The sequence below is a fragment of the Zosterops lateralis genome (assembly GCF_965231275.1).
Source record: "Zosterops lateralis genome assembly, chromosome: 2".
NCBI classification, from domain to species: Eukaryota; Metazoa; Chordata; class Aves; order Passeriformes; family Zosteropidae; genus Zosterops; species Zosterops lateralis.
This window is the reverse complement of record NC_139763.1, coordinates 71,799,623-71,812,949: the sequence shown is the minus strand read 5'-3', so window position 1 is coordinate 71,812,949 and position 13,327 is coordinate 71,799,623. Positions and strand designations below refer to the sequence as shown.

At 36.9% G+C, this 13,327-nt stretch overlaps 1 protein-coding gene across 1 annotated transcript in view; it reads right to left on the bottom strand.

Annotated features, from left to right (window-relative positions):
• The window catches only part of MIPEP (mitochondrial intermediate peptidase), a 66,707-nt gene that overhangs the window by 18,918 nt on the left and 34,462 nt on the right, over positions 1-13,327 (bottom strand). The window contains exons 15-16 of the mRNA XM_083884875.1: positions 9,336-9,410; positions 3,681-3,800 (exon numbers count right to left, since the gene is read on the bottom strand). Coding sequence (XP_083741001.1) covers positions 3,681-3,800; positions 9,336-9,410 — 195 coding nt within the window. The remainder of the gene's footprint in view (positions 1-3,680; positions 3,801-9,335; positions 9,411-13,327) is intronic.

The window sequence follows — 13,327 nt, the reverse complement described above, 5'->3', positions numbered from 1 at the left end:
CCCAGCTGCAGGAAGAAGACAGACTAACAACCACATTGATAATACACCATTTTCATACACGTCTTTGCTCTAGGGTATCTCTCACAATACCTGCCTTGTCTCTTGTTGGCAAACTTGGCTGCCTAACACTTTTGGTCTCACAGGTGTTTTGGTTTTTCCAAACACTAGTAACCATAGGCCATGCTGCCAAAGAAATTTGCACTCTGGACAAAACTATATAACCATAATTAAACCTGTAACCTGATGCACATTTTTTGGCACCAGTAAGGTGGTCCTTCTGAACTAATATGCATTTTTAATATGCTCAAACAAAAAGGCATATAGCAAATTATTCAGTGTTCCAAAAAATTTCAAAGGCACCCTAAATACCAATATGTTGCCTCCTATCAAATATAATTATAATGATGTGTGTGGGTTAACTCCATCATCACACTTTGTATTCAAGCACCACACAAGAAATTCAGCTGCTTCTGGAAGAAAAGCCAACCAGATCACCATGTCATTTTTAAAAAATGCAAAAGGGACTATTTGGCAATGACCTTAAAAAGACCTAAAAATTCACTATGCCTAACTCTTCAAATCCATTCTTCCCTATAGCCACAGTCAAACCAGCATCTCCCACCAAAATTCCAGATTAGAAAAGGTTACTACAATGCACAGACAATTAATAGGTAAGTCCATAATAATTTTCTGAAAATAAGAATCAATAACCAAAACTACTTACAAAGAAAACACAGGTATGATGATCCAGGCAGCTGATGTTTATTGTACAACCACTTCATTATTGAGAGCCCTTTCCTGTAACTGCAGGAGGCTACAAACTCCACTATGATTGCAGAGTCTGTTTACCCTGTGTGTCATTTTCTGTTACAATATTGAACCAAGCCCCCAGCAGGAGATAGGAATTATTATGCTTGGCGAAAGACTAGCAATGGCACACCATTTATTTTTGATGACTGTCTCAAAGGAAAGTAGTTTTCAAGTCTGAACCTGGGGGACATGAGGGGACTAAGCAACAGATTATGGGGAGAAACTTTGATCATGTCTCAGATTGATCAAAGGGTCACCCAATACATGTTCAAAAGCCTCTCTGGGCATCCTGGGGACAAAGGTAGAGACCAGGGAGACACTCTAAAAGCAGACAGTATATCATCAACTGCAAGACAGGCCATAATAAATGAAAACTGACTTTGCAAGAGATAAGAAATAAGCTATGATTTGAAGAAAAGTCTGGGGCAAAAGCAGAGTACTGAATTCCCCACAGTGCGCAGATTTTGACACAATGTACATTCAGGAAGATGTGGTTGGAAAAAGTACGGCCATTATTATTTTGTTTATCCTGGTTTCTTAGAAGAACCAGAAGGAAGACTTGTTTGCTTTTTAAAGGTATCATAAGGACTCAAGAATTGAGCCTATGCAAAACTGCTCTTCATTTTCCAGACTCAGTAACACTAATCTCGTCTGTCTGGCAACAAAACTGCCAGACATTACAAAAAACAGGCAGATACATTTCCTTGCCCCCTGCCTGGCAGTCATCAGCTTCTGGATTCAGTAACACAGCAATGAAATCCCAGTGGAATTTCATCTTCCAGGAGCCAGCAGTCAACTTTGTATACTTTCGAACAGATAAGCAATGGCCAGGCAGAAACTGAGATTTGCATTATTCAGACAAACAAAGTCCAGTGGGGTGCTGCTTCTCTGTGCTTCCATCTGACTTCCTTTCTGCCTTGCATGTGGCACCAGCTCCCGTGCCTGTCTGCATCAACGCAGCCAATGCAAACACTGCTGTGTGCAATGCCTGCTGCCTCAGTGCCTCCAACATCTGTTTGAAGGGCAAATAGAGACCTCAACAGAACTTATTTTCCACTACTACTCAACAGGACTTTTTTTGCACTATCCCTCCTACTGCTGGCACGTTACACATGATGCTTAGGTTTACCTTAAATAGGTATACCCCATAGGTGCACCAGCATTTATTTACTAGGTGTAGTTTATACACCTCATTTGGAAAGCACTGTAACAAAATGACACGTGCAAATTGTCCTATTATCTGAGCTGTGCCTGAGAATGACAGAAATTCATCTGCTGAAGACACATGCTCTACTTCAGAAAATAAGTCTGCACAATTAGACTGATGTCCAACCAAGTACATTCAGAAGATATTTACTGAGTTTACTTGCCTGTCAAGAGCAGTAAAGAGAACTAGGGTTCATCAGGAAGAGATAATAATGGATGGTTGCAGCCCTGACAGATAATGCTGCTACAGGAAAATCATATTAATGCAGTGAAGATCTTCACTGAGGAAGAATTACTCTTATTTAACAGAACTGACGGAAGATATAGAAGCCTGACTTAGCAATACATAACTGAATCTAAATGTATAGAGGACAGACAAAATTCAAATAATCGAAACACCTTGTGTTCCCTGCTAGCTCTGTAAGTACCTAGCCAAATAACAGATGAAAATAAAAACTGGTCCCTACTACTGTATTTCAATGTCTAGCTCTGAAATCAAATGAAAGGAAGTATATTCTCTTCACTTAAAAATCCCAACTTTTACTTTCAAGGCATTTTTTTTAATCTGTACTACAAATTAAACTGCAAACATGTCTCAAGTTTGGAAGAAAGAACAGCAAAGGATAGCAAGACAAACTACAGACATTAATTACTCTACGGAGTACTAATGTTATTCTAATGCAATATTTCACTGTTTTACTGAAATTTAAACTGTCTTACAGTTCTTGACAGTAATGCTACATTCAATAAATATAAACATAGACTTTCTGACTATTCATAAATTCACAATACATTTTGCTGGGATTAAGTTCCAGGCCAAAACTTGCTGTCCCACTTCAAAATGATGCCAGTGTCACTACAAAATGTTACACTTTTTTGGAGGTGTGAGCAGTGGCGGTAGAGTTTTGACAAGGAAATGGATGTCCCAACACCATTATCAGAGAAGAAAATACACATTTTGCTAAGGAGAAAAGTACATTTTATGAGAAGCAGAAAAAGGATTTGGGTATTCTGACCACAGTGTCAATCAGTGACTGGGGAGCCAGACTCCAGGTGGAGACACACAGGAAATCCTGTGATTGCTGTCTATGCAAACTGCACCTTTGGCTGTCACATGAAGTACAGAACAAACACATGTCATGATAAAGATTAAAATTACATAGCTCAGTAGAACTCTAGGCTTTTACACTTTCAGGTAACACATGAAAGGATAAATGACATGACAAAGGTCACAGGAATACAGTGAGAAAAACACATTTCCATTTCCTGATTCACACTTTCTTTAATGCTGACCACATACAAACACCAATGTGCAGCACAGTGTTTTGCTGCCTTTTATAAGCAGTCTTAAAAAGTTAGAATAAACCCTCTTTCCAATATACTGGTTCCAGTGCCTTCTTTACTAAGAAAATAAAAGCATCATTCATCATTATGAGACTATACCTATACAAAAACAAGTACATTAATTAAATTTTGATTTTGGGCTGAAAATTTCCAACACACTACTCTCTGGATCAAGTGAGTGAAAGTAAGAAACCTCTTTCAATATTACAATACAGCAAGAAGCATGTAAGTGTGCAGGGCAAGAGTCAGGGAGAGGGAGGGGTATTATTATGCTATCAAAGAAAAGGTGCAGTTTATACAGTTATCCTGTTGCTACTCACTGTATTATGTACATATGGCAATCCATAAACTTTCTCCTGTGTCTCCTTTAAAATTTCTGTGGTTGACTTTTTTAAAGGGTGTTTACCATGGTAGATTTGGTCCAAGACAGCATAAAACACCTGAAGAGAGAAAATATATTTGTCTTTGGTACATGTTATTGACATATAAAAATCAAAAAAGACACAAAGAAAAGAACATGAGAGATGGACTACGGAGAGGGAATAGTTTAAATATATATGGTTTGGAAGTCCTCTATCATTAGTATAAGATACTAATGTTATACAAGGAGAGAAACAGGTTTTTGGAGAACACCAACCAGCACCATCATGACCTTTCATAAATCCATGTTTAGGTCACTTAGCACACTGGGAGTAATAAATTGTCTGCATTTTTAAAATAAATTAGGATCTATCCCTAAGGCCCTCAAATAATTCCCCTTTTCAAGAAAAGTATTTTTAAATAGATTTAATAAAAAAACCCCCTGATTTTAAGTTATTTATTTTAAAGTTATTTTAGTGGACACTACAAAATAAGCTATTTCAAGATGTGTACATACAACCATGCGAACACTTCACCCCTGCAGGGGCAAGTTATGGCTTAGGCAGTGAACATAAGAATCATGTTAAGAATATTACAGAATCAATGAGGCTGGAAAAGACCTCCAAGATTATCAAGTCCAACCTTTGACTAAAAGCACTGTGCCCACTACACAGAGCTGCTGTTGCTACTGAGCTTCTGCTAGAACCCTGCAACAGTGTAGTACTAAGGCAGATTTTTCCTTTATTTTAGCTCGCTTATTTAGAACAATAAATTGCTAAAGTGTAAGCTTAGCTCAAAGCACACTGCACCAGGAGGGTACTTTGCCAGAAGTAAATGCTGCTGGCATTAGCAATTTTTATGCATGTAAACTCCAGCAGAATGCAGGTGCATGACCAAATTATTGAAGTGTTTGGACAGCAAGAAAGCTGCAACATTAAAAAGACTTTCCAAGCAAAGACAGCAAAGCCAAGTGTCTGGCACTGTAGTAAAAAACATGAAACAGGCATGGACAGAAGAAATGATTGCAGCCTTTTTTCTTTCTTTTTTTTAGTATGAAGATTTCCTATTTCGTGGAAGCACAAGGAAGACAGAGGACATCCACTGCTGTGCAACACAAGATTTTTTGAGAAGTTTGATGGATCCAGATGTTTAAGGGAAGAGGTTAGGCCATCCTGTGGTAGGCACATTTCATAGGAAAGTTGACAATAAGGAACCTCAAAAAGCTTTTTTGCGAGGAATGAAGCAAATAATTTGGCTAGAGATTCAGGTCCAGTCACACTCCCAGGGTGCAATACCATCCCCAATGATAAACACACTGTTCCAGGAACTACAGCCACGAAATTTTATGGAGAAAAAGTTGTTTGGATGTTTTATGTTATCTAAATAAAACAACCCCCTGAACCTCTGAAAAGCTACTTTATTACGAAATTTTAGTACAAATCATTCTGAACTCTTCAATAATTTATCAGAATTCAGCATCTTTTTATTTGTTCTGGATACAACATGTAGTTTCACCAAAATTGTGACTGTTTCTAAAGGAGTATATTCCTTCTGTTTGAATAAGCTGTCTTCTAACATAGAAAATTCTGATAAACCAGATAAGACAGTCTCTCTCGACAAAAAACAAATGTGCACATTGATTTTTTTTTTTCAAGAAAAACTGAGGGTTATAAGCAAGGGGGTGAATAAACCATGACTTGCAGGGGCTACTCTGAGATTTCCTGCTTGCTTCTTACATGGCTAATGAGGGTAAGAGACATCAGCAAGACTCAAACTTGCACAACCACCCATTAATGACATTGCAAGTTTTGTGTCCCAAGTAGCAACACTGAACAAGACATGTAAGCACTCAACCTTGTCCATCTACAATTGCAGAGTAAGCAGCAAGCATCTGTTCAGACTAAAAATATAAAGAGAAACCTATACTACACTGCAAAAATGACAACACTTTTTCCTCTTATTTATATAAGAGGAGAACGAGGCTTTACAATGGCTTTGCATTCCTAGTCACTAGAATCCAAATCTTTTTTTAATATAGTTTAACAGAAGCTACAGGTTTATGGTAGCAAGGGTGACTGAGAGCATGACCCACAGTAAGTACCATGAATAGACCTGAAAATGACCTGATGTAATAGTCCTAAAAAGCTCTTTTTCTCCTGTCACCTTAGACCTTTTTAACTCTGCAGTAGTCATTTCACACCAACTTCCCCTCTCCTCTCTACAAAACCCAAATCAAACAGGAGGAACTTCAGCATCTAACAACAGACTTTAGTGTCAAGCTTCAGCACAACCTAGATCCTCTTTTTTCTATCTCCCATCTTTGTTTGGACCAGTCTGCAGCTGCTCTTCAGTGTTCCTCACAAGATGAGGGAACTGCATCTGCACTGCAGGGGACCTCTAAAGTGAAATTTGGAGCGAAGCAGTTTGTGATCAAGGAGCAAAAGTTCAACTCATAGCTAGGAAGTGGGGAAATGTCAGCTGAAGGCCAGTGAAATGTTCTGCCTAAGGAACAATGTAGTGACAGGGAAATGAGTCACTGAAGTCAGCTATAAGCTCTCCCTTGATCCTGGCACATGTACAGTGTGGGAAGAAAGCTATGAGCCAGGCCACCTGGACAGCATGGTTAAAAAAACCATCCCTGAAAATAAACTTGGATGAACTTTATACCCATATGAATTTCCAGCTACAAACCACAGTTCTGTCTGTTTACACAAGCCTTTGAAATGGGAAAGGGAAACACATCCCAGGACCACATGATTTTAGGTGATACTGCTGAGGAGCAAGCTAATACTTAATATCAAGCAGTAGGTAGAAGATGATTTCTAATTTCAGTAAAACACATTTCTCAAAAGACTTAAAAATATTAAAACTCCATCAAATAGTTTTTTATCTTCATACTGTCTATTTTGCACTTACATTAGTATTTATTAGTTTCACTTGATTCCAGTTCTTTCTAGCTCCTTGTTTGCTTAATAGCATTAATATGCACATACTTAGGCATTTTCCAGTTACTACTGACTGAAAGACACTGGGATTCAATCTGCCTGGCAAAAGCCTTAGGAGAAGATGTATGGACTCTCCTATCTTTCCTTCTGAGTAACTGATTACACGACCTAAAAGAAAATTCAGAGGTATTATAGTTATGAAAAAGCAGCCATATTTCTTACTTTCACGAGCCAATAGACTTATTTTTTGAACAGACCACATGAGAACCTCCAGGTGTTTTCCAAACTGCTGGAATATTTGTCAGCATCTTTTCTTCTTTTAAAGGTCAAATAAAACTAAAATAGCATCTAGCCATCAATACAGCATATAGTCTTTGCAAAGACTGAAGATCAGTATTAGAATCATCATTCACAGTATTTTCAGGCATATAGCTAGCAGCACATATATACTTGGATCTGCAAATTAAAATATATTTTGCTCCAAGTAATTATTATACTTTTCAATCTATATGAGTAACAGTATGCACTTCTAAAATGGAATATATTAGCTTTATATTTGCCATGTAGTCAACTTCTCTGGGACATTTTTTCTGAATTGTTCATTAGAACAATTAGACAGATTCTGCTAATCTGTCTCTTTGAAATGAGCACGCACTTCTGCAGGTTTTATACCTGGCATCTCCAAGAAAATAGTGCAGAAAGTAGGAAATGAATAATATTATTCAGTATGGCATTGTGGTCATTTGGCACAGGTTGAAACTAGCTGAACTTAATAAGCACAAGAAAAAATTGATGGCAAGCAGCCTGCTTAATCACTGCATCACTGTCAGCACCAGTCAGTCACTGGGCACCCAGGGGAACTTGAGCCCACCAGAAGCGGGTGTTCTTGAGCCATGGGGTGTGGAGTGACTCCAAGACAGACTCTAAAGAGGCCCCAGAAGCAGCTGAGGGCCAACAGTAGCAGGGGCATTGCACAGTCCCAGCACAAGCAACTGATGTAATGACTGCTTTTGGAAAACTCTCTCCTACACTACAGAACAGGGAGGCCATGTCAATTGTGAGTATATTTGTGACTTATACTGCTCAATATCCAAGACCATTTAGCCTCCACAATGCCAACTTGGTTTCAAACTTTGACAAGAACATATACATACAAAAAGTTGAAAGGAAATCTGTCAGATCATTAATAAAAGTCCATGATTAAGCATTCACAATATAAACTTTATTTCAATCTAGAATTGGGGTTTTTTTTCAGTAAAAACCTCCTGTATTAATTATTTATATTCTTGCCCACATTCCTTCTGGATTATCAGAAATTCTCTATGAGAATCTTTCAAACCCAGCAAGGTGCATTTCCAAATCAGACCTGCAGACAGAGTACGGTCATATTTTCATGTCACACACGTACAGCTACAGGTAACACCTGCCCAGCCAACACTGGCTGCTGACAGCCAGCACTGCACTGAAAGCACAATTCAAAAGTCCATTAAGTTTAACCAATGAAAAATATGTGTATACACTGAAAACAATGTTCAGTCTGGCTTTGACTAGTGTAAATGACATGTACACAATTTACAGGTCCACACTCCAGACTTCTGATTAGTTTAAAGTCTTCTATGTAACCGCACAGAGAAAATTGCAAATACTTAAGTTTCTCTTTCAGATCAACTTCAGTTAACCAGCCCAACTCATGTTTGTAGACAGAGTTGTGATCATTTGGCGACTTCTCAAAGGAAGAAATACCAAAGATCTGGAGATTTGTTTCTTTCCACATCTCAGTAATTTACCTTCACTAAGGTACTAGCAGAGTTGTCTCACCTAAACACCAGGTTAACTGCAGAAGGAAATACTATATCCTTCGGGCTTAAGGCAAAACAAAGAAGAAAATCACAAAAATCACACAGCAAAAACTTGTAGGACACTACATGCAGCCAAATGCTCACTGTAAAAAAAAACTTGGCTGGATGCTAATGCTACTGTACACATCTGAGAACTGCTCTTGCAGGACTGAAAAAGGCCCAATACCATTTTAGATAGAAGTCTAATTTCCTTCACTTCCTTTGAAGAACAGCATCACTGATTGTTCATGGAAATGACTGATCAATCACACCTACCCACAGAAAATAAAGGTTTATGAATTTAGTTACTTCTCCTAGCACTGTGAGAGAGAAGTCCTACGTCCTTACAGCTCAGCCAGCAACTCTGATGTGACAAGTGGTCACTTTCCTTAGGAGCTACAGAAGAGGAGCTCAAACCACATTTTTGTAAATAAACATGCTGGTTTGATTTTACGATGGTAACCTGTATCTCTCAGTCCTAGTATATTTTAACGATCCAAGGTACACAATACTTCCTCTACTTCAAGTTCTCCTTAAATGATTCCATTAATTCAAGAATTCAATCCTAAACTACATTTGGGAATTCTGATAATCAACCATTTTCAAAAGCTGTGGTTTTCATGATATTTTCCTACAGATATAAGCATTTAGGTTTAAGCAGATGCAATATGTTCAGAAAAACAATCATAACAATTACTATAATTAATTAATTAATTAGCATATACTTAGATAACACATCTACATTAAAATAATAATTGGTCAAATTATAAGAACTAAAATATGTTTTGTAAGTGCTGCATAGAGAGTAGAAACTAAAATGCAAAACACATACCTGGAGTTGCATATCAGCTGCAGCACACACCTTTTTGGACTCACATAGTCTTGACACCATGTTTTTTGGTAGTGGCTTGAAAAAAAAATCAGATCACATTTAGACTTATTCTTTATTTGTAAATTGTGTTTAAATAGCTAATTACTAGAAGAGGTTGAAGATACAAAAAAAAAAAAAAAAAAAAAAAACCAAAATAAAACACATTTGAAGTGCTTTGCATTGAGGAAGGAAATATTTGCTGAGCAAAGCATTAAACGGTCAATTAAGATATCAGCATTAATCCACACAACAGAGAAACAGAGAAATCACTAAGTGAAATCTGTGTGTTTTTCTATAAACTGCTTCCATACTCCCTTATACGCCTGTTAAAGATGTTATTACTGTTTTTAGACATAAAGAACAGACTGGGGCAGTTAAAGCCCTCCCACATCATACAACTCAATACTGAGCTTAATAATACTGGGTTTTCATAACTTCAACTGAGACAGCATCAGACCTTCTACCCTAACCCACATAAAAATATTTAGTTGTACTGAACAGTAAATATCTACCCTTTGAAATTTTTAACAAAGTTAAATTTATTCCACATCTATGGCAATAAAATTATCCATGCCACCACATACTGAAAAGTCAGAAACACTTTTCAAGTCATTAAAAAAACTTTTTGACTTTCCATCCAGATGTCTGCAAATACATCCAAAGATTTTTTAATGCCAAATTTTTAAGAACATCTGTCTATGAATGCTTGACCTTAGACTTCTTTCACCACTTGCTGATGCTTTTCAATAGATGTTTTTCCTAACAAACATTTTCTTTTTTTTCATAGCAGCTTCCTTAACCAAACAAATGAAATATGGTTAAAATAACTGCATTCTTGCTAAAATATTAAGAAAGGTACTACAAGTCGTACAATGTTGTACAAATAGAGATGCTAGGTGTTAAACTTGACTCTAAAATCATACCTATGCTTTTATAGTGTGTTGAAGCATTCAAGAAATAATCCAAGAAAGTCTACAGATATGGCAGTCCATATGTTTAGATTCTCTGCAAATTATATGAATTCAAGACGAACAATGTTCACAGAATAAAAATACAGTTCTAGAGAAGTTACATCTAAGTGAAGAAAATGTTATCAATTGACTCTGGAATCTTAAAGTTGAAGCAGGTAAGAAAAATTCTCTGGTTGCACAGCTCCTTTATGAGGTACTTGCTAAGGCTTGAAACCTCTTCTCCAAGTCAAAGGTTAGGTAGGTCAAGCATGGTATAAAACCAGAGAATTTAACAAGGCAGAAAGTAAAGTAGGAAAAAAGTTACAATAGGTTGAAGTATTTTGCTTGGACAATTATTCTCCCTGTTCTATGAATGTCTCTGTCTCATCCTCTTACACGAGTAGGGCACATCCTTCAATGCCCTTTCATCTTGGAACTGAAGTCCATCTGGGTTTGCAATAGCACTGTTTCAACAAGGAAACCTATAGAATTTTGAACAGATTTTGTTAAGCACAAAACCTATCAGCAAGTTATGGCAGCTTTTTGAAAGCTTTTTTTCCTAATGAACTAGTACAATATTCAATTAAACAAAACTGATTTCTTCTAGGAGCATCTGTATGTCCAATACAGCAAAGTATGAGAAAACTGGATGGAAATTCTTAAACTGTAATTTGTCAGTGTTACAGACCGGAAAAATCAAAAGTTTAGCAACAACAAATATGCGTGTTTTACAAAGTTATCATATAAGAGTGTTAAAGTTGAGCCCTCCTACCAGTAAGGTCAAACAAACTCTTTGAAACATAATTCTACTTCAATTTTAAATTTCTTCTATATTAAATGATAGCAAGAGGAAATTCTAGACACCAAGTAAATATACGGGTAATTTTACCAGGAGTGTCCAAGAAAATTTTGTTAACTATTTTTGTGGTCATATGAATGTCAAACAAACAATGACAATCCACTACGCATTGAAGAGCAAGCTCTACTGTTTGAGCAGATTAAAATCAACAAGAAAGTACAAGTCATTCCTATGACTACACTTGCTGACAAAAAGGCAAAGGAAGAAAAAATATTTATGTCTTCCTTAAATCACTCAGTGTGATAGCCACTAAGCTGGCTCAAAGACTGTGTTGTGACCATAATTCACAAGCCAAGCAGAATTTGGCACCAGAAAAACAATGTCAAAATTAGATTAAATTGAAAGAATTTAAATTGATAAAGAAGTCACTTATTTTTTCCAAAACACCTTTGGGATCTTAATACTTAAGATTTCAGGGAAGCAAAATTTTACTCCAGAGGGTTTTTCAAAGATCACAACTCCACTCCAAGGTATGTTTCTGTGAATGTCATGCACACAGATATGCTGAGATCTTGAACGGGAGCATGTACTGTTTCAGGCAATACAATCTATTGCTCCTTGCTCCATTACAATCTCACAAAGCCCCTTAATAAGCAGCTGGATCAATTTTAAAAAGGCATCAGCATTCTTACTTCCCTTCTCCTGAAAGATGAACTCTCTGATAAAACCAGAATAAGACTGTCATCTTCCTTCTAAAAGAAAGATTTCACAGAGCTTTGGCTGAAACTATGTCATTGAATAACCATTCAGTTTTCAAAATTTTAAACAATGCATGCTTTATTTTGAGGTTCACTTTTCTATCCTTCTCCAGTAAGTAACTTTAAGACCTTGGAATAAATTTTTCAGCATTTTTTCATGGTGGTTAAAAGAACAGAATTCCCTGTGTCCCAAAGCATGCTTAACTCCTTACCATTGTGTAGCAACTGCAATACATTACGACTCTTTACTATCTGTGGGCTTTTTCTTGTAATCATGCTAATACAATACTGTCTTTGTAATTCCATCTCTGTGAAAAATGAATTCAGTTCAAATTTGAACAGCTGAAACACTGGCCTTTGTTCAAGAGAGTCTTCAAAGACACATAGGCTTAGAATGATTTAGCTCAGACCTACCACATATCTCTGCACTTTACAAATGAAATTAAACAAACAATCACAGTGATACAGAATTGCACCCATGCACCAGATTGTCTGCTTAAGCACTGTAATGCCCTCATTTTGCTATGGCTTGACTTCATGAGCTTACCTGACTAATCCAAATTTAGTAACTAATTATTATAGTCCTCTCTATTTATTCATTTTATCTCAAGGATTTTTTGGTTTGAGTCACCTTTTGGATGAAAGGAAAACTAGGCTTGCTATCTTCTTGAAACAAATAGGTTTGTACTGGCCTGCTTTTTCAACTAAGTTCAAAAGACTTGCTCCTTTTGACATAAGAGCTTGCAAGGTTTGTGACTCCTCAACATTCAACAGCACAACCTTTCAAAGGGGACAGAAGGCAGAGACAAGCTTTCTATAAACTTCAAGATATTTTGGACCAGAACCTTATGATCTACATCTAAATGAACTCTCATCTTTGAAAGTCTGCCCATCAGTTTCTTTTTCTGCAATGCTGCTGAAATACAATTTTCAACAATTCACATGTTTTAATACTCAAAACACCTCTTTCTCCTCATCTTCCAACAAGCATAAGCAGTAATTGTAAGTGCAGATCCTCAAAGGTGAGTCCTTTTACAACTGACTTTTATAGCAGTGGCTAATATGAGATTACACTGACAAGTTTTTCTGATACAATTTATGTTCACTAGGAATACTAAAAACCACACCATCTGAAGTCTACATGCAAAAACTAGAGTGTAGATGCAGTAACACAAAAAGAAAAATGCTTTGTCAAATTTTCTGCATTGCCTCCGACACAAACTGGATCAGTAACAAGTCCTCCTGCCAAAATCCAGCAGAGCTCAGTTGTTGTAGCTGTTGTAGAAAAGATCTTTCTAGCATAGAAAGGTTCAGTCTCTTAATTCACAAGAAGAAAATTAACGAAAGTTCTCAGATGGAACAATATATTGACAAAGTGGTTTCACAGTTTTCACATTTTAACTTTTTCGTCCACTTTCCTTACTTGCCCTTGAAAAGGAAGTAAAG